This window comes from Halichoerus grypus, chromosome 3, assembly GCF_964656455.1.
Source record: "Halichoerus grypus chromosome 3, mHalGry1.hap1.1, whole genome shotgun sequence".
In the NCBI taxonomy this organism is placed as follows: domain Eukaryota; kingdom Metazoa; phylum Chordata; class Mammalia; order Carnivora; family Phocidae; genus Halichoerus; species Halichoerus grypus.
The window spans coordinates 202,153,207-202,174,691 of NC_135714.1; the positions used below are offsets into that span (position 1 = coordinate 202,153,207).

General features: G+C 41.4%; 1 protein-coding gene across 6 annotated transcripts in view; it reads right to left on the reverse strand.

Moving 5' to 3' along the window:
• Positions 1-21,485, reverse strand: part of MCPH1 (microcephalin 1) — a 251,872-nt gene that overhangs the window by 177,379 nt on the left and 53,008 nt on the right. For 4 of the 6 annotated variants that reach the window (XM_036081511.2, XM_036081508.2, XM_078069885.1 and 1 more), the window contains exons 8-9: positions 19,742-20,926; positions 9,376-9,485 (exon numbers count right to left, since the gene is read on the reverse strand). In XM_036081511.2, coding sequence (XP_035937404.1) covers positions 9,376-9,485; positions 19,742-20,926 — 1,295 coding nt within the window. Of the gene's footprint in view, positions 1-9,375; positions 9,486-17,504; positions 17,634-17,870; positions 18,099-19,741; positions 20,927-21,485 lie in introns of those variants that run through there. The other 2 variants (XM_078069886.1, XM_036081513.2) reach the window with 2 other exon arrangements.

Here is a 21,485-nt window from a genome sequence, read left to right on the forward strand (position 1 = left end):
CTAAACTGACCAAATCTGGCCCTTAGGAAGCAAAGGGGATAAATGTGGGGGAACACAGGCAAATCCATGGGATTTCCAGGCTAGAGCTATTATTCAGAATCAAACACACACGCCTCTACCCTTGACCCACAGGGGTCACACCACAAACTGCAACCCTCCTCAACTGTCTCTGATTCCTAGTGTCCCAGGAATTGTGTCGCATTTTGTTAAATCCTCACCCAAAAAACTGGAATGACACAGTAAAAAAAAAAAAAAAATCAAAAACAAAAACGAAAAGAAAATTAAAGAGAAAAGCCATAACCTAATCAATGTTGGGAAAGATCTCAGTGCCTTTTATTAAACGAGCAGAATTAGATTATAGCCAATGGATTTATTTAAAAGAAAAAGTGGAAGACTTTTTTTTTTTTTAATTTGAGAGAGAGAGAGAGAAAGAGAGAGAGAGCATGAGAGGGGGGAGGGTCAGAGGGAGAAGCAGGCTCCCCGCCGAGCAGGGAGCCTGATGTGGGACTGGATTGCAGGAGTCCAGGATCATGACCTGAGCCAAAGGCAGTCGCCTAACCAACTGAGCCACCCAGGTGCCCGGAAGACGTTTATGCAGAAAGATAAAACCGCTTACCTTCAAAAAAAAAGAAAAGTTTTCAAAATTGAAAATCACTGATAATGAAACCAGAGTAAGAACTGCTCCAGACCGAGGCACTGCGGTTTGACAGCCATTCTATATTCTATTCTGTACTTTCACAGACTCATCACTGATACATTAACTAAATCTTAACTCACATCCAAAAGCCACAAAAGCATATGCCAAAATCTATTTGAAATGCCTCATATTTTATTTTTTCAACAAAGGCCATAATAATGCCTCATTGGTTTTGAGTTGTGGTTTTCTGTCACACTTGTAGTTAACCCCTTTCCTTCTCCATAACGGTGTTTTTACTTCTTTTTTAAAGCTACTAAAGTATCCTGGATTAATATCCAATAATTTACAGCCCTAATATTATTTGGAAAGGAATACCTTTAAAAATGAGTAAGAAGACTTGAATAGACCTCCCAAAAGGAGCAGTAATAAATATCTTATCATTGGAGGGGGTTACTGTTCCCTCGGAGAAGACAAGAAAAACCTGCTTGGAACAGCCACCCACATTTATGGTGACACCCAGCCTTTTGGACGAGTGTACACAGCTATGCATCTCTCCATGTGTATGATCTATCCCATCTTAGGAGCACGGCACATGAGACAACTTGTCCCTTGTTCACACATGTCTCTGATGTCAGTGGAAATAGGCCGTAAGATTTGCAGGCCTCCCCGCCCCCCCAGCCCGCTTCCTTTCTTTGGTTCACTCTTTGGCTTCGTCCTGAGGCTGAGGCATTTCCAGGAGATACATCCAGCCATAACAAAGCTCTGAGGAGCAGGAGAGCATTTCTTCCCAGGGCTATCTCGAGTGAGAAAACTCTTTTTCCAGAAACCTCCCAGTAAGACTTCCCTTCGCATCTCATTGGGCAGAAGTGAGTCATATTCCCAAACTAATTCCTGGTGAGAGGAACAGAGTAACTAACCATGATGAGCCTGGACTAATCGTCTGAACATCGAGTGGATGCGGGGGGGAGGTGGGGGCCGTGAGGTGGCGGGATGGGGATTAACACGTAGGCGCGCACACTTCCCTTCACGCTGACTGCCCAGCACAGAGTAAGCATTTTCACTGGGGAGACACAGGGTTGTGCGTCTTTGACTGATCGGCCGTGTCCTTTACTCACAAAGAGTCCGTTTGATTGATTTTTTTTTTTTTTATGTAAAGGTTGAGATTTGCTACTTCAGCAAATTATTTCGTTTGAGTTTCTGCATATCTGAAAGAGATTAATTTGATTATTTCTAAACCTGGTTACCATGGTTTACTATCATTTAGCAAGCCTGCCTTAGAAACCAGCAGCCCGAACTATTTACACCTGGAATGCTCATTGCTTGCCTGCCTGGCGCATCGGGAGCCTACCAGCAGCTCATGAACACATTGCTTCGAGCCTCCCCATGCGGGGCCTCACAGACATCCCCGGGTGGGGAAAGCACCACGTGGGCCTCTACCTTTTCGTGGCCCATGGTGACCACCGATGGCACAAGAGAACATGATTCAGAGCCATCCTGACTGTTCCTCATTTCCACCACTTCCAATCCAAAACAAAGCACACATTTTATAATGCACGCAAAATCCATTATTCTGTATTGAACACAGAAAACACAGTAAAGAGAGGGCGGTGCTCTTTGAAGATTCTTTTTTGATGTTTCTCATATAAATATTTTTTTCTCATATAACAAGAAAAAAAAAAATAACACACTAATGGGAGTCCAAAGCATTGTTACACCACAGAGAGGCAGCTGGTTTTCAGACAGCTTCGCAAAGTAACATCTGCCGGGGGACGCAACACCTGTCATAACGAGCGCATTCCCGTCACCAGCAACTCTGGTACACGCTGCCAAAAGCGATTTATCAAAGCAACCACAGGTCGTCATTTAAACACCCCTTAGAAATCAAGGGCACCTTCAATCTTTGTAAGCTCACCTATCAAATGATCTGCACTCAAAAGCCCTACACAGGGGATGAGTGCCTATCTGACTGCATACAACAGGTCTGAACAATGGGTAATTATTTACGGGGACATTTATAAAGGGTGTCATCCTCGAGGAAGTGTGGCAATTCCCCTAAGCGAGCAATAACAACATACTCATGCTGAATTTTCAAGAAACAAAATAAATATCACCTGTCATTTGGATGAGTCACTGCTATTTCAACTTGAAAGTTACACTTAAAAACAAAACAAGCCACAAGATTATATGCTTCCAGCCAAGTCCACTATCTAGTGGCAAACAGCCAAAGTCCTGGAATTACTGCAAATGGTAGAAGTACATTCATAAAATATCAGAGTCTTCAGTAGAGCAGTGAAGTGCTCACTCAGGGGCCTCTCAGAGGAGAGACGCTATTAGGGAAAATAATCAGTTTTTAAAAAAAGTGGCTCACACAGCCCATTTTCTCTATTCAGGAAGGCTTCTACGTCCCTCCAGCTCTCTTCATCCCTGTCCCTAGACAGACTCTCCTCTCTTCATTCCATCCTCTAGCTTCCTCCACTGCAAGCTTCCTTCTTGAGAGAAGCCAATGAGCTACGGTTCCCTCTCTACCACCTCCACGCTAAAGGCACGATCAGAACTCTCTGAAACATTCTAGCCAGCACCTCCGTGTGACGGCAAAATAGAAGACTCAATTTAAATAGAAGACTCAATCTAAAAAGAGGTCATAGTGCTCAAGAATGGCAGCTCTAGGTGGTAACAATTAGCACGTTACATAGAGCTTCCATAGGTCCATTAGTAGATCTGGGTTATTTTCAGATGGTTCTAATGATATTAGGGAAAAAACAAAAAACAAAAAATGAAGTATTTGTTTATAACTCTGAGGAAGCAAATCACCAAAACGCAAATCACTGACTACAAAACCCACGCCTTCTGCTCCCTGGCTGAGGTGACAGGGGACAATTTCCCACTAAGGCCTCAAAGAGATGCAGCTCTATCTAACAGAGCTTCTCACCAGCACAGTTGGCCATCATTTCAGAGCCACGTGGGGAAGGTTTAAAAAAAAAAAAAAAAGCCCAAATCTCCTCCCCCCTCTGCCCAGAGATCCTATTTTGGCCCGGGCATGACTGTGGTCTATAAATCCAGGGAGAGACATCGTGTGGAACATCCTGGAATTTGGAAGGCCATCTTAATTAAAGACACATGGCAGCCTCTGGGGAGTAGGAAAGTGAGCAAGGACAGTGACAGAGACCCACCGGGCCAACCGTGAGTCACAGCTGCAGAACAAGGGACAGTCAATATGTGGGCGTCCCTGTCACCCACACTTGTGCTGGGAACACTAGCTAACATTCATTGAGTGCCTCTATATATCAGATACCGTCGTTAACACTGCGTATTTCAACACATTTAATTAGCATAAAACTTCTGAGATTGGCACTATTATTATGCCTGTTTTATGTATGAGGAAGCAGAGACACAGAAATACTAAGTAACTAATTCAATGTGATAGAACCAATAATGGAGCGGAGCTGGGATCTGAACACAGGTCTGGCTCAGGAATCAATGCTTTTAGGAAAAACATACTATAGTGCAAAACCTTCCTGCTTTCATGATACAAGACTATTTTACAAGTTTAGGAAGACTACTCGAAAACAAATGAGGGACATTAAGATGATTATGACATTGTGTGATGGCTAAAGCACCAGAAATGGCATAGCATGTTCACTCAAAAATCAGAAAGGAAATGCATCCCTTATTGACTCAGCAAATACTTACTGAACACCTCTTTTGTGTGTGGTACTCAGTACTATAAGAGGAATAGGACATAGTCTGTGTCCTTAGGGGCTTTTACCCTGGTAGAAATGTAAGAATAAGCAATTATTGGAACATATGCAAGCTATTACTCATCATTTGTCCTCTATCTAAGAAACTTGTAGAAATTAAAGCATTTGTGATCTGGTGTGCAGGGTCTTTTCTTTCTCTCTTTTTCTTCTTCATCTTTTTTTTTAACCACTGTCAAAATAAGTATACTCGTATATTATGAGGTACTGGGGCCTTCGTTTCCCTCTAAGCCTCCAAGCTAACGAAAGGCAGCTAAAACGTTTCTGGGCTCCGACCCACAGCTTGTTCCCTAATGGGACACCCTTGCTTGGCAGAGGTGGCTCCCAAATGTGGTTTTATAACACAGCCACTTGTGAAAAGCCATCCAGGGGATGATTTACCTTAAAAGAAAAATTTTGCTGAGGATAATAATATTTTGAACAACAACAAAAATGACAGAAGTCGTAGAATAAACGAAAAAAACTTTGGAGAAAAAGAATTTTCATATATGTTTACCATAGGACTAGGATTCATCTTATATATAGCTTCTTCAGACTCTTTGTCTGACAATATTAAGCAAGCAACAGAAAACAGGTTCAAATTGCTCATAACATGTTATATTTCACCATCTGAAAAGATGGGAGAAATATGTCTCCTTGTCATTAATGTACATATTATAAGATTATAGAAGTCATGAAATTGCCTAACTGGATTCTCAAAATAAAAGAGGTTCAACGAATTTATAAACATGTATTTAAAGTAAGAATTCTAAAAAAGATAGTTTCCCACTGATTTACAAATTGACTTTTCCCAATAAAAATGGGTACTAAACCAAAAAACCTCCAATGATAGTTATTGTTCTGAGATTCTATAAATCTTTATTGAATTCTTTTTGTTATCAGTATTCAAGAGATGTTTTACTGTGTCTTGCAAACAGTAACTTAAATGTTCATCTTAAAAATCCTTGCCATTGACTTAGTTTCTCACTGCTCTGTTCTCAGAAAAGGATTTATTCTGTGTCCACCTTGGTTGTTTTTTTTTGGTGTTGTTTTTTAATGGCTGTTAAAATTCACTCATTATTTCCAGGAATGGTAGACTGAGTAGTTCAGAACAACCTCCCCACTGTGAATAATCAGTAAAGCTGACAAGATACAAGCAAACAAGCAAACACCAGCTATCTGAAGGTACAGATGAGCTGATGAGACAGTGAATCACGGAAGGGGACACCTTCAGAGGTGATAAGATACAAGCAAACAAGCAAACACCAGCTATCTGAAGGTACAGATGAGCTGATGAGACAGTGAATCACAGAAGGGCACACCTTCAGAGGTGACAAGATACAAGCAAACAAGCAAACACCAGCTATCTGAAGGTACAGATGAGCTGATGAGACAGTGAATCACAGAAGGGGACAACTTCAGAGGTGAGCCAGCATCGGAAGGCCATTTTCCCTAGGGGATAGTTGGCCTCACAGAGTTAGAAGCCTGACCTCAAATCATCTCAATTCCTGGTACGAAGATAAATCAAAAATAACCAGGCATATGAGAGGAACACATGACTGAAAACAAAGAGAAACAACAGATTACAAACACAGAAACTAAATGGAGCTAGAAAATGGAGTTATCTGGTAGAGACTTCAAAATAAATGTGTTTATTGTGCTGAAAGAAAGACAAGATTAATAATTTTGGCAGAGGACTGGAAAGGATAAAAAGACATCCAAATAGAATTATGAGAACTGAAAAATACAATAAATGGAATGTAAAAACTAAATTTATGTTTACCATCAGAACAGACATATAAAGAGGGAAAGGCAGAATGGAAAAGAAATAAATAGAAAATATCCAGAATGATATGAGGAGATACATAAGGACAGAAATTTGAAAAGCCATGAGGCAGGGTGCCTGTGTGGCTCAGTCAGTTAAGCATCTGACTCTTGGTTTCAGCTCAGGTCATGATCTCAGGGTCCTGAGATCAAACCCCACATCAGCTCCATACCCAGTGGGATTCTCTCTCTTGGGATTCTCTCTCCCTCTCTCTCTCTCTCTGTCTCCCTCTGACACTTTCAACCCCTGCTCACACACACAATTTCTCTCTCTCAAAAAAATAAAATAAAATAAAATAGAAATAAAAATAGGAGATGACCTGAATAGACATTTCTCCAAAGAAGACATCCAGATGGCCACCAGACACATGAAAAGATGCTCAACATCACTGATAATCAAGGAAATGCAGATTAACCACAATGAGATATCACCTCACACCTGTCAGAATGACTAGAATCAAAAAGAAATACCAAGCGTTGGCAAAGATGTAGAGGAAAAGGAACCCTTGTGCACTGTGGGTGGGACTGTCACTGTGGAAAACAGTATGGCGGGCTCCTCAAAAAATTAAAAATAAAGATACCATATGATCCAGTAATCCCACTCCTATGTATTTACCTGAAGAAAACAAAAACACTAACTCAAAAAGATATATGCACCCATGGGTTTATTGCAGCATTATTTACGATAGCCAAGATTTGGAAGCAACCCAACTGTCACTGATAGATGAATGTATAAAGAAGATATAGTATATATATAAACAATGGAATACTACTCCCGCATAAAAAAGGATGAGATCTTGCCATTTGCAATGACATGGACAGAGCTGGAGGGCGTTATGCTAAGTGAAATAAGTCAGACAGAGAGAGACAAATACCATATGATTTCACTTATATGTGGAATCTAAAAAAGAAAACTAATCAAACAAACAAACAAAAACAGAAACAGACCCATAAATACAGAGAACAGGTGGCTGCCAAAGGGGAAGGGGGTGGAAGGATGAGCAAACTGGATGAAGGGGAGTGGGAGATACAGGCTTCCTGTCACGGGATGAATAAGTCAGTAGTTGAAAGGTACAGCACAGGGAACACAGTCAATGGTGGCGTGTGTGGTGACAGATGGCAGCTACACTCGGGTGGCGAGCACAGCATAATGCATACAGTTGTCAAATCACTATGTTGTACACCTAAAACTAATGTTTCAGGGAAATAAACAGTGTGTGCCAACTATTCTTCAATAAAAAAAAGACCAAAATATAAATTTTTGAAAATAATGTGAAAAAATAAGTATTTTCAAAACAAAAGTTAAAACAAATATGAGCAAGTGACATAACTAAATTTATTAAACTATTTTTGTTCCTGAGCCTGCCAGTTAAAGGCATGTATACATTATTCTGTATTCTTTTCCCTTTTGACCACTTACTTGTTTTATTAATATCCATGACAGTGACACCATCCTACACTCCCCACTTGTGTAGCATTTATCACTCGATGCATACAATACTGCTGGGAAGGGTAAGTCACACAGGTGGTGTTCTCCCATTTTAGGGGCCCTTTAAGGCGAGAGGCTTCCTAAGAATGAAGGGGCAATGCTCCCATCCAGGATGCATGTCTCTAACCCATGTTCTTCCACAGACCCAGTTCAAGGTGATCATCAGGCAGAAGCCAGGCAAGGTCAAACGTCTGAAATATTAACTTCCAAGTTAAACCACATGCTTTGTGATCAGATAGGGTGAAGGGTTTTTATGGTAATAAGTAATCAGTGTTTACTGGGCACTGTCTCTTTTTTTTTTAAATACAGGCATAATATCAAGAAAGAGATGAGTTGGTATACCTGTTACCCTAAGAAAATACCCATGGGAGGGTGAGAAGTGGGTACATAATATCATAAAGCATGGCAGTCTAAAGTAGGGTGTGTATGGACTGCCACAGAGTGCTTCAGAAGGAGCAGGGCATAAACAGTAGTGCATCAGCCGAATAAATGTCAAAAGGTGTTTGCTTCTTCCCAAAGGAAAGAGGTGAAGTGGCCATACAGCAATTAGGAAGAAAACGAGGACACAGGGAAGCAAACATAAATGCAGCCAGAGGGTCACTGGCTTTCGACAAAGGGGCAGGTGCAGAAAGCTGTGACAGGTGCAGGGACGTTCGCGACAGCCGGAGCACAGGACCCCAGCTGCCTGGAGTCACTTACACCACTCACATGTGAGGGGACTGTGACAATTTCTCTCCCTACAGATCTACTGCTCTACCTGACAGGTGATTCTTTCCATTTGGGAAGTCCTTTTTTGTTTTTTGGGTTTTTTGTTTTGTTTTGTTTTGTTTTTTTTCTGAGACAACCCAGAATACATCGGTAAAGAAATCAAAGTTGCTGCCACTTATAACAGACGTTCATGGAATCTGTAATTTTAAACGTCTCTAACCATTGCCAGCATAAGGAAGGTGTCCCTGTTCCTCTTCCTCAGGTAGAGGATCCGCTGCTCGTGTTTGGCCGAAGACCGGGATGCCCCAGTGCCCTCTATGTGGTATCCTTGCTTCCTTTCGGATTGTTCCTTGTTCATCAGGGCTGTCTTCCCACCGTGTGGAAATCAGGTTTCACTATATTATGCTTTCCCGGCCTTGTATGAATGAGGCGTAAGATAGTGAGTGGCTGATTTTAAATTTAAGCCATGAGGGCGGATGCAGAGGAATCAGAAATGTCAAGTCCTCCGTACATTATTCACGTACGTGTGCTGCGTGAAGAGAGCAAGCGCTACAGCTTCACGAGCTGAAGCACAAAGCAACGGGCACCTTTCACTCCGATGGCTTGAAGTCAAACCTTCATTAGCTCACAAATGAACAAGGTTTGGGTTCTTCCCCTCCTACCCAGTGAGTGTTTATTCAGATTATAAAACAACAATTGTTGGCGCAACAGACACCCTCTGCTTGAGAGAAGCTGTTGGCGTTTTTATAGCAAGAACTGCATTGGCAAAGTGGTGGCAAAGCTCATTCTACCAATATTAACCGTCCGTCCTGAATGTGACCGATGCTCTCAGTTTCATGTCAGAGTTCTCCAACATCCACCCATAATTAATTTTTTAAATAAAATACAAGTTGGACAGACTAGTTTAAGTGACATTAATCCAGAGTCGAACATTATGATGGAGTAGCATTGGAAAGTTTAAAATAATATTTTCACACACCAACCTTTTGGGCTCTCCCTCTTTTCTTCGATTCTTCATGAGGTCTGGTGAGGTCCTTACAGGCTTCTAATGAGCCATCTAAAACATCATGCCTCGTTGGTCCGTTTTTAACACCTGAAATCCAAGAGGATTTGAAGATTATTTAGAACTTTACATGGACTGAATACTAATGCAACTTAAGCAAAATAAAGATTAATTTATGCATACTGGTAAGATGAAAGTACTAGTCCTTTTAAATATACATTGCATACTTGCTCTGGGAGGTCTGTTCAGAACTTTGCGTTTATTCCACTACAATGTCCCCAGCAATTCACTTAACTCAACGGTCAGAAACAATTTTTGCCTGTCAGGCGACAATGAACCAGTTCTACAGTATCCCATTTGTCCAGTGGATAATGCAAGAAAATGTATGCCCAAAACTTAGGCACTATTCCATCTCCAATTTTTAGATTTTTACATAATGATCAAAAACGAACTCAGAGAAAGCAGTTCTGTGTTAGAGGAAATAAGTAATCTCAGCTTTGGGGTCAGATTTACTCTAGAAAACAGTCTTCAGTACAGTACAAAGCTTTAGGTTTCAACCTACAAGTGACAGATGATTCTATTCCCCACAAATTTCCACCTCCGACCAGCATCTTGCCATGAAGACATACAAACCAAAAAGAAGACATTCGTCAGGTGAAATGTGGTTTCATTAGATGCTGAACAGTATAGAAATCCTACGTAACCCACAATGAAGTATGAAATGTCTGCTTTGAATCTGCTACTCATCTCTCTTTCCTCCCAAAATAGTTTGCCTATTATATGACTTAGTTGGTATTTTGAAGGAAGACTAAGAATACCAGCCATCACGTATATGGTCTCAACAGAATAATGCATAAAAGGCAAATAGCAGCCTAGGGGACACTCATGTCCTAGACATATCAAAGTGATGGCGAGCCACTCCACACAACCCACCATCAACATCATCCAACTAGTCAGTCACAGATGCTTTTATCAACAATGTCTAATAATCAGGGGTTACCCACTGGAGATGCAGACATACACAAACACTGATCCTACTCTTAGGGAGTTTACAACCCAATAGACAGTGTAGACATTGAAAGTGAATATAATACAAGGCAAAAATACACTACATGCCAACAGAAACTAAAAATCATACATCATGAGAACGACTGCTTTGCGAATACTTCAAATAAAATAGGATGCTCTAATAAAAGAGGTAAGATTAATTTTGGAGGGCCTGATTTGAAAGTTTTAACTCTTCTTTCAAAAAACAGGATGTGTATGTCCAAACTCATTAAGTTGTTACATGAAATGTGTGCAATTTTTTTGCATACCAATTACATACCAATAAAGCTTAAAAAAATAAAAACAAAATAGGATTCCTGTTAAGTGAAAACAAAATGCACAACAATGGTTAAATATTTTCTTGAATTCAAACTACTTGTTGTTATTTGCAGCTTGGACCCTAAAGGTATGTTAAGGTCAGGTTCTGAATGACCTTATACTAAACCCTAATACTAAATCCGTTTTGGAGGTACTCAAACCAATCACATGCTGACCCCACTGTCTCCTCGGTGATCTTTAATATTTGAGGTATATTCCACTTCTCTCCCAGCAAGCTAACCACAGACCTTACTGAGGAGATGGGCTACTGGACATGTATTCTGAAATTGATAGTCTGTTCTAAGATCCAGCTATGCTAAGCTTCTTTTACTCATTTCGGAGGTAAGAGTATCTATCTATCTATGCATTACTTTCCACTACATTCCACAATCACTGTTTGAAAACGCTTAGAACTTCTAATTTCTAGGGCAGGATATGGATACAATGTTTCTCATCTTTAAGATCTAAGATTACAAGTAATGAGAATATTAGAATAAATATTAATTATACCCACCATTCATTTAAAAAAATCTAAATGTTTACTCAAAGCAAGAATATAGAAAAATAAGAAAAGTAGAGGACTACAGATATAATTTGGAATCCAATGCACTCCTGTTAATGCACCATGAGTAAGTTTCCTGCTTGCTAGTGGGTCCATGTCGAAAAAGATTGTCATAGCCACCTGCCTCAGTTCTAGCCGGGAATAGGTTGTGAAGCATTTTGTAAACATAAAGATCTAAAAAATGTATCATAACCTCTTAAAACTTAAGACTAATATTACTAATGATATCTTCATGTTTTCTCACATTATGTAATCACAAAATGATACGAGTACAGATGTTCCTCAACTTAAGATGAGTTATGTCCAGGTAAATGCATTCATTCGAAGTTGAAAATATTGGAAGTCAAAATGCACTTAATACACCTAACCTACCGAGCATCATAGCTTAGCCTAGCCTACGTTAACTGTGCTCAGAACACTTAAAAGAGGCTACATTTAGGCAATGTTACCTAACACACAGCCTATTTTATAATTAAGTGTTGACTCTCTCATATAATTTAATGAATACTGTACCAAAAGTGACAAATAGAATGGTTGTATGAGGAAAGGAGGGTTGTCAGCGTGTCGGTTATCAACCGTCATGATTGCGTGGCGGCCTGGGAGCTAGGGCTTACTGCTGCTGCCCAGCATCACAAGACAGTATGGAAAGAGCATTATACTGCATATCCACGGGGTATACACCGCCTATCACCTGCCCCAGGAAAGATGCAAATTCAAAATTCCAAGTACAGTTTCTACTGAGCGCATATTGCTGCTGCACCATAGTAAAGTCAAAAAATTATTAGGTCAAATCATCATGAGTTGGGAATCCCCTGAATTATGTGGTTATGTAAAACAGCATCTTGCAAACTCATCTGCGGCAATTTGCTACTATGCTTCCTTTAAGGATGTTTCAGTAAACCACAAGCAACTGAAAATGCAAAGTAACTGTAAAAGCTAGTAGGACAGAGCGGCCAGATTTGATTACTTGCCACAGCCCAGCAACAAATACTTCCTCTCCATCTTCCCACTGGCCCACCTCTGATGACTCTTGCTGTTTGCTTCAAGTGCTACAGTTTCTCAAGGTGGTCATCAGCTCTCCTCTCACATCCCAAGGGTGGTCTCAACATGTTCCATAACGTCATCCCCTACTCAACAGTCCCAACTCCATGTCTCTTGCCAAGAGGTGTGTCCCAGCAAGGGTATAATTTGATATATCCAACTACCTAACAGACCTCCATCTTGAATGTCGCAGAGAAATTTCAAACAACACACCCCTGGTCCCTGTTTGATGAATGTTATCAGCCATCTACGGGTCAAGGTTGAAAATCCTAGACTCCTGTCCCTCCCTTCATTGTCATTCCAACTTCATGATACAAGTGATTCCCTTAGTTTTCAAAAAACGGTCAGAGAGAAGAGACCCTCACAGCCCCAAAACTTTTACTGTTAAATTATACTTCCTGAGATTTCATCAATTAGAAATTTGTTTGGGTTAACAATATCATCATATGCAAATACATCCAGGAAGGTTGGAAAGCGAACTCGTTCACTTCTCAGTGTGAATTAGTTAAATCACTACCTCCACTCACCTAACAGGGATGAGCAGGATTAAGAGGTGGTTTTGATACTAAGTGACTCTTGGAGGCAAAACCACGCTAAGGCAGCATAAAGACATACTAACCTAAGTGCTAGGAAAGGGAGAGAGGTGCAAAAAAAAAAAAAAAAAAAAAAAAATGGGTAGAGAGACTTAAGAAATGTCCTTAAGACAAACTTGGTCCATGTCGATACTGTGCTCAGGGAAGAGGAGTAAGAAATGCACTCTTATTTCCAACATCTATCCCCCTGCATATCCTACTTTTCTACTTCCAAGACACAGAATTAAGACTAACACTAGTACTAGTAATACATCTAAACACTCAGGATTCATTGGTACAAAACATTAAAACACTCTGCAAGATCAACTGTTATCAATGATGAAAAGGTTTCTGAAGGCTGATTTAAGAATCCATATATTTAACATGTAAAAGCATATCCCAAAACTTAACAATATCTCACCAGGAAATTTCTTCTGAGTCCCTAAAATCTGAATAATGAGTTATTTAAGAACAACATAGAATGTAAAATCTTAAGACGGTAGAAAAAGCCTTAAAAGACTCTTAGGAAAAATCCTTTCCATATATACTTTTGGGATTTGAGATACATGCAAGTTATTTATGTGTTCTATACAAACAAAACTCAGCTAACCAAAGGAAAAAAAAAAAAAAAATATATATATATATATATATTCATCTAATAAAATATGAATTCAAAAATAAATCTGGGGCACCTGGGTGGCTCAGATGGTTGGGCGTCTGCCTTCGGCTCAGGTCATGATCCCAGGGTCCTGGGATCTAGCCCCACATCGGGCTCCTGGCTCAGCGGGGAGCCTGCTTCTCCCTCTCTGTCTGCCTCTCCCCCTGCTCATGCTCTCTCTTTCTGTCTGTATCTCTGTGTCTCAAATGAATAAATAAAATCTTAAAAAAAAAAAAAATTAAAAAAAAAATCTAATTATGATCACCAAAAGATGTGGAATATTTTCCTTTATAATCACTGTAGAGATCATTAAAATGTGATTTTAATATGTAAACTCGTTTTAATACTATATAACCTTTACCATTGGAGCAACATCTTTCAAATTCCCCGATACTTGCATATGATTTATCTTGACTGTATCTTCCCTAAGCTCTGTTAAGGGAAAGGGATAGAGCTTCCTATCAACCTTAACTCCCCCTGTATTTATGCCAATACCTTGGACATTGTAGGTGAATAGCAAACATATTAATGAATAAATGAAATAGATGAACAAATCAATCAAATAATGAATAGATTGTGACACCTTCCTTGTAGCCAGTCTTCCGGTTAAGGCTGACCAACCTACGCTGAGCTGTTGGGATTGCTCACCTACAGTGAGTAGACTGGCAGGTTGTGGAGAAAAGGCTTGAGAGAAATACTCTTCTCAATACAACACTTGTGTATTACTTGAATTGTCAAAAGATGCAATCATTACTCTTCAATTTAAAATATTTAAGAAATACATATATAGGTATGCCTAGTTACTTGGTACAATAGTTAATTCACACTTTCTCTTGAAGAAATACTCAGAATATGCAAAATATTGAATAAGAATATCTAAATGCCTATGACTGGATGGGCTTCAGTTCTTATTAAATATTTTTTTAAGATTTTATTTATTTATTTGACAGAGAGAGAGCACACAGCAGGGGGAGCAGCAGAGAGTGAGGGAGAAGCAGGATCCCCACTAAGCAGGGAGATGGATTCAGGGCTAGATCCCAGGACCCGGGGATCATGACCCGAGCTGAAGGCAGATGCTTAACCAACTGAGCCACCCAGGCGTCCCCTTACTGAGCCATATTAATCATTCTCTAAGCAATAGTACTATTCATCATGCTTTTTCCTGTGAAGCCAGGATGAAGCCTCATAGTCCTTCCCAACCCAGAGCTACAGGCAGTGACCACTGAGCAAGGGAAGTCAGACAGACACCATGTGTTCTATCACAGGGAGGAATGCACTAAGAACAGCATCGTATCAGGAAGGCTGTGAGGTAATTTAAAATATGTGCTTCAGCATAGACAGTATGATACGAGTATGTGTGCTAATTCGCCTCCATCCAAAACAGCCACTGCAGGAGTGCTCAGTTAACAGGTTAACAAATACCACACTCAAGAGACAACTCCCAGAAATCCTTCTGCCCAATTGTTCTTAGACGTTTTGCTAACTGGCAAAATGGATCAAAGAAATGAGCTATAATTGGTGACGTCATCAGTTTGTTAATCAGCATAATGCATGTCAGAAATGTTTCTCCAGTTAAATTCATGGACTCAAGAAAACTGGAATTGACTAATATATTACAGGGGATCCCTCTCCCCACGCATGAATAATCCAGCATGAGCCGCAGCTGGTATCCCTGGGGGTGACATCCAAGACTTGATCCCTAAACGGCCCTATGAGAAACGGCAGGGTCAAAGGATATATGGTGGCCTGATGCTGACAAGTTTACAGAAATATAACCCTAGAATTTTGTCTGTGCTAGTACACCTTTCAGATAAGGCATGGAGGGTTCGCCTGAAGGACAACACCTGGGACTTCAGCATACAGGTCTGTCTTGTGGGCAGCTCTCCCTCTGCTTCCCAGTAGATGTTTAACGTCTGTGTGTCTGAGACCAGAAGAGTCTAGTCTAACCTTCATCAAACTCCAATAATTGGTGACTACTCCCTATGAAAAAGAATCTATAGTTGGCCAGGGCCAAACTGCTGAGATACAGCACATGCGTGTATCGACATGTAAAATTTTATCAAGCACAGCCAAGAAGAAAGTTGCATATTAAACCAATGGACGAGGTGAGGATGTGGGTATGAAAAGGATTTCCTTCTGTCTTGCCCGTGGCCGTGAGGCACCACGGGAGCATCTCAGCCACTTGTGTCACCGAGAAACAAGCAGGACCCAACTGTGTGCTGATTCAGCACGACCCGTCAGCTTTCATCTACTCGGCAAGGAAAATGAGTCTCAGGCGGCGGTCTCAAGGGCTCTGGTGAGCAGTGCCATGGGTGGTGGAAAGCCATCTCAACAGGTAAGTAACATCAAGCAGCTTTATACGCTTTCTGTCCTGTGGTGTCAGAGGTTAAAACAAGAAGCGAGATCTCCACTCCCATGCAAATGTGATGTGGACATACTTCCTGCACTCAAGATACCGTTCCAGGTTTTCTAGGCCTCGAGGCAAGAACATCCAAATACTGAGGAGCTTCCACCTAATCTTCACTGGAAGTGATTCATCTGCAATGTGAGAACACACTGAAAGCCACTATCAAGTGAAGACTCTAACAGATTTCCAAAACGGCTTCTATGCAATGAACGTGCTTGATGAAAACCATCTGCTATGGACTGACAGCAGTATTTGGCAGTATCTATCTGTATGAAAAGGCATTTTCAAAAGGAAAACACATAAAATCTTATTGTGTGTCCAACTCAGTAAATATTTGCCATCAGTTTTGATGATGGGAAGACTCAATTTGAACCCCAATTAAGTGAAAAGTTATTCCTCTCCTGAAAATAGAATTCTGTTCTTCTCATTAGACTTATATTACAAAAACTGCACTCAATTTTATGTGAGTTGTGTCAATAAAAATTTTGTTAAAAAATGTCTTTTTTTTCTCTTAAGGTAAGTACCTACATATCTTGATTTTGCCTCCTGGGTCACAAAGCCTGAAATAGTTACTGTCTGATTCATTACAGAAAAAATTCATTGACCCACCCAAAGTGGATTATATTAAAAAATGAAGTTAGATCTGCTACTCTATTGATGCCAGTATGGAAATATCTAACATTTTGAAAAAGCAAATCTTAAGGGGCACTTGGTTGGCTCAGTCGGTTAAGTGTCCGACTCTTGATCTCAGGGTTGTGAGATGGAGCCCTGAGTCGGGCTCCGTGCTGAGCATGGAATCTGCTTAAGATTCTCTCTCTCCCTCTGCCTCTAACCCCTGACTCAGGCTCTCTTTCTCCCTAAAATAAATAAATAAGCAAATCTTAGTAAGATAACATAATCCTGTAGATGCAATAAAATCCCCTTGAAACATCTACTTGCACCTGTTGGGCATGCGCGAGCGCACACACAGTGCCTGGAAGGAAAAACACTGAACCACTGGCACATTGTTTCTAGCAGACATTCTGACCGGTTCGTTCTCCATGAAGCATCCCCATGAAGCATCCCGGGTGATGTGTACCACAGAAATCACAACTGGCGACTCCCCTGTGTAAAACCCCCAGGTGCTTCCCATCACACTTAAAGCAAACCACTCCAAGTCTTGTCAGGTACTCGAGCCCTGGGATCTGGCTCCCGGCTGCCTTTCTAATTCATTTCTTCCCAGCCTTCCTTCAGCCCAGTGAGATGCAGCCTCACTGGCCTCTGTGCAGTCCCTGCAAGCATATTCTACCTCAGGACGTTTGTATTCGCGGTTTCCTCAGGCTGAACCGTGATTCGAGCAGTCACAGGGCTCCCTCCTCTCTGTTGCCTGGCCTGAGATCTAAGGTCGCCCCTGAGAACTGCCTGCATGGCTGTGGTTGTGCGTGTCACACGGCTCGCGGACTGACGTTGTGCTCACCTTCCTCCACTGTGCCTTCCTCACCAGGCGTGGCCTCTGTGAGGGACGCACCCCGTTCCCTCCTCCGCCATCTCCCAGCAAGCTAGACGGGTGCTCGGGACACACACGTCTTCGGGGAACCAACAGAAGGAGGTAAGCGAGCAGGAGGACTGGAAAATCTCCTCTTTTTAGCAACTTCTGTTACAGTGAGCATATATTTGCATATTGTTTATAAAATGAGAGAAGTTTAAAAACAAAAAAATTACTAGTTAATGCAATTTCAGAGATTATTAAAAAAACAAGTAAATAACAGTTTCTCTCTCTGTTCCTATTCTCCTCATATTTGTTAGTGAACCTCCCTGTAACTTGTTCTTGTGACCTTAACTGCACACTATCTACCTTAGAGATCAACAAGGGCAATGAGTACAAGTGAACTGAAAACAAAAACTGAAAAAAGACTTTTATTTCAACATAGACGATTTGGAGGCATCGCTTGATGTACAGAGTGTTTTTACCGATCCCCAATTCCAGCATATACGGACTGTCGACAGGAAGCTGCAGGCTCTACGCTTCTGTCTGCAGAAAACCCCCAGACAGAGGTGGGGAACTAGCTGGGCCAATCGTAGACAACTTAAAACATCAGGGAGTCTTGATTTTCTTACTCTAAAACAAAGGGATCAGATTTAGGCTCGACAATACATAAGTCTCTCCTGCCCTAACATGCAATGATCTTCTGTCTCTGTGGAATGACATAAAAAAAGGCGACTCTAAAAGATATCTTTATATTAGACCACACAGAATGTCTGTTCCATCTCTGAGTAAAATCGAGTGACCGCAGGGCCCTGGCTGCACCCCACTGCTGTGACAGCCCCCATCATGTGATGCTGAAATCTGAAGTCTCCTGGAAGGCCCAGTGCTTGCCCCTCATGGTCCTCCACGCGCCCCAGACCCCAGGGGACGGTGGACACGGGGCTGAGTCCTAGAACATCCTGCTTCCTAGGAGAACTGCACTCTTATCTTAACAACACTGGGGTTATGGGGTGCACCACACTGTCTGAAACCAGCCTTTTTTTCACTTAATTTATATTTGCACACCATTAAATATTATTCAGAGGCTTTAAAAATAAACAAGATAAAAACTGAGAAAAATGAGAATGTAAGCTTTAAGAACAGGATATTCTTAACTACCAAAACAATTCTATATATCTACTGATTTATAGTAACCTTAGAGTCAACAAGATTTTAAAATAAACATTTTGAAAACACATACTAAGCCTAACCCAACATAAAATATAGTTTGTCAAATTTATTTTCAGAAAGCTAAGATAAAAAAATAAGGTTAAAAACATACAAAATTAATTCTTATGTGAGACTATTTTGGGGAATTTATACCCAACCAAAAGATACACATCAGTGATTATTTCCACACCCATAACTTTTCCATCTTGAAAAGGGCGGTTAAAATCATGGCGAGAGCAGACAAATAGTGAAGAATAAAGTTGGTCTTATGAAAATTTTAGCCTAATCTTTACATAAAGATGGTTAAAGTTCAAGATTTCATCACTTTTGACTGCTGACATTTATTTGTGCTTGTAATCAGAAAGTGTGAAATGTTTTCTAATGTTGTTACTTTTGACACAATTACCACAATTACAGAATTCGTTACGACGGTCACAATTAAATTACACACAGGAGAAAATCTATTTAAGTGATACGCTTAAAGCAAAATAAATAGAAGCCAAACAGGGCCTTTTACAATGAACTTCTTACCCTGAGCAAAAAATTTTTTTTTTTTCTTTGTAACTAACATTGCCCAAAGTTTCTTCAAAATAAATACTGGTAATGTATTTCCACATTTACTTTCTTGTACCTTCTCTTTTCCTGATGGAATCAATACCTACACTGCCTTACTTTCCCTTCTAAAATAAACAGCCTCAATCCTCTAGCAGAACACTCCTGTGCACAAGGTCACGTTATCTTTGTAAGAGGCTCCAGAGACAAGGGAGTGTCCGCTCTAGTCAACTATTCACAGTAGGCATCACTGGCTCTTGGGCCCTACACGGAAAGGCTTGGGACAGATGTATTCCTAACAGCGGACTGGACCCAGGCACCTAGAAACTCCAGAGGGGGGTGAGCACCTATCCCTACAGAATGCATCACTGCAAAATATCACACACACATTCTTTAAAATTAAAAAAAGGAAAAAAGGAACTATTTAAGTATGGAAAGGTGGTGATGACATTACAAGACGGCCACACCAGCACATGTTCCTGCAACAAAGGTACTTGTAAAGGAGATTCACATACTTCCATCGCGTCCACTGGATGACGGTTCCCTTCCTTCTGTAGCTTTGTCCACAGTACAATCACCCACAGAATCGAGCTCATGATCACACTGCGCTTCACCGCCAGATGAATTCCACATTCGAGAAGTGCTATCTTCTTTCTGCACGCTTCTCATGTCCAGCAATTCTTTCATTTCCGCGCTGCTCCCTTCCAGAGGAGTGAAATCGCCATCAAGTCCCTCCCCTCCATGCCCCTGCGGCAGAGCGGGCTCATCATCCACGTGACAGCATCTGTTCCCCTCTGCATGCGGGCCTGCTCTTCTCTGAGCACCAGCCTGCTGACAACAGCCTGGGGTTCCTTCAGCAGCACACATTCCCTCAGAGGACAGGCAACCCCACATTGTGTCTGCTGTGGGCTGTGTAGGCTTCTGAAGACTGCAGCTAGTTTTTGCTGTTACATCGGTCATGTCGACTGACCTGGGATTTTTACCAATGCAGGAAAAGTCAGCCATGTGCAGTAGGTTTCTTCTCTCCCTCTGAGAAAGACCTCCCCTGCAGCTGAACCGAGCAAGGCCTGCAGATGGCTGAAATCCAGGAAGAAGAGCCTCTGAACTCCTTTCCCTAAGATTTTCAGGTGAAAAATAATCATCGTACGAGGACACCCCACAGCCAGGGGTCTCAACAGCACGCCCGGCCGGGAGTTGCAGGCGGCTTCCCGACGTCCACAGCTGCACCCGTGGCCCGGCAGCCTTCCCACCGCACCCCTTCTTCTTCAGTCTCTCTTCGGGGGGCGCATCCGAGCTCTCAGACATTCTTTTTCTCTTTGCTGAAGAGCTCCGGGATCGTGAACGTCCTGAAGGGCGGCGTTTGGTTGCAGATAACATAGGTGACAAGCTGTGTTTCTCATCAAACACCATCCTGGCCGCTTCCTGCTTGTCCGGGGTGACTACCTCACCTGCAGGATCTCCCGGCCGAAGAATCTCTTCTTTGGAAAGACTACCCATGGGTTTCCGAGGAGTTAACTGACTGAGGTAACTGGGAGATGCTGATGAATGGATGCTACTTGTCTTCAGTGCAGGTGAAGGAACACACACATCACTTTTAATTTCATCCACAATTCCTCCTAGTTTCCCTTCCTGACTTCCACATCTCGCATTTCCACAAAGATCGTCAAAAGATGAGTGCAGGTCACCAGCAAAGGATTCATCTGGAAAGTATTAATGAAGAATTAACTTTTTAAATGGTTTCAATTATTATAAAAGTAACTTTCGGTTAACCGATAAAGCAGTACTTCTTAAACAGTTATTGGTTAAAAAGAGTACTGACCATATCCTGGTTCTTCTCATTTCCACCTGAGGACACCTTTCAGGCCAGCATTTTTCACTAAGGAACCGGGCATCAAGGGCATGGGGACTATGGAGAGGGCGGGGACAAACCTCTAAAACCGTTATGCTCACTTTCTGAACATTCATATGCATGTGCACTTCCTTCCAGGAAAAGCATCCAAACCTTGTCATTAAATTCTCAAGGAGGTCAATAATTCTAAAAGGTAAGAACTAATGCTACCATCTACATCAAGGTCTAGTCTTCCACGAAGCAGCCCACCTGAATTCCCTGTCCTCCACGCGCAAGTCCTCATGCTGCATTTATACTCAAAAGCAAACCACCTGGGAGATCTTACGGTTCTGACTTCCCACATGTTCTATACATTTCTTGAGAGCATTGCTAGGCTGCCACCCATCTCCTGAAAACTGTACACACGTTTC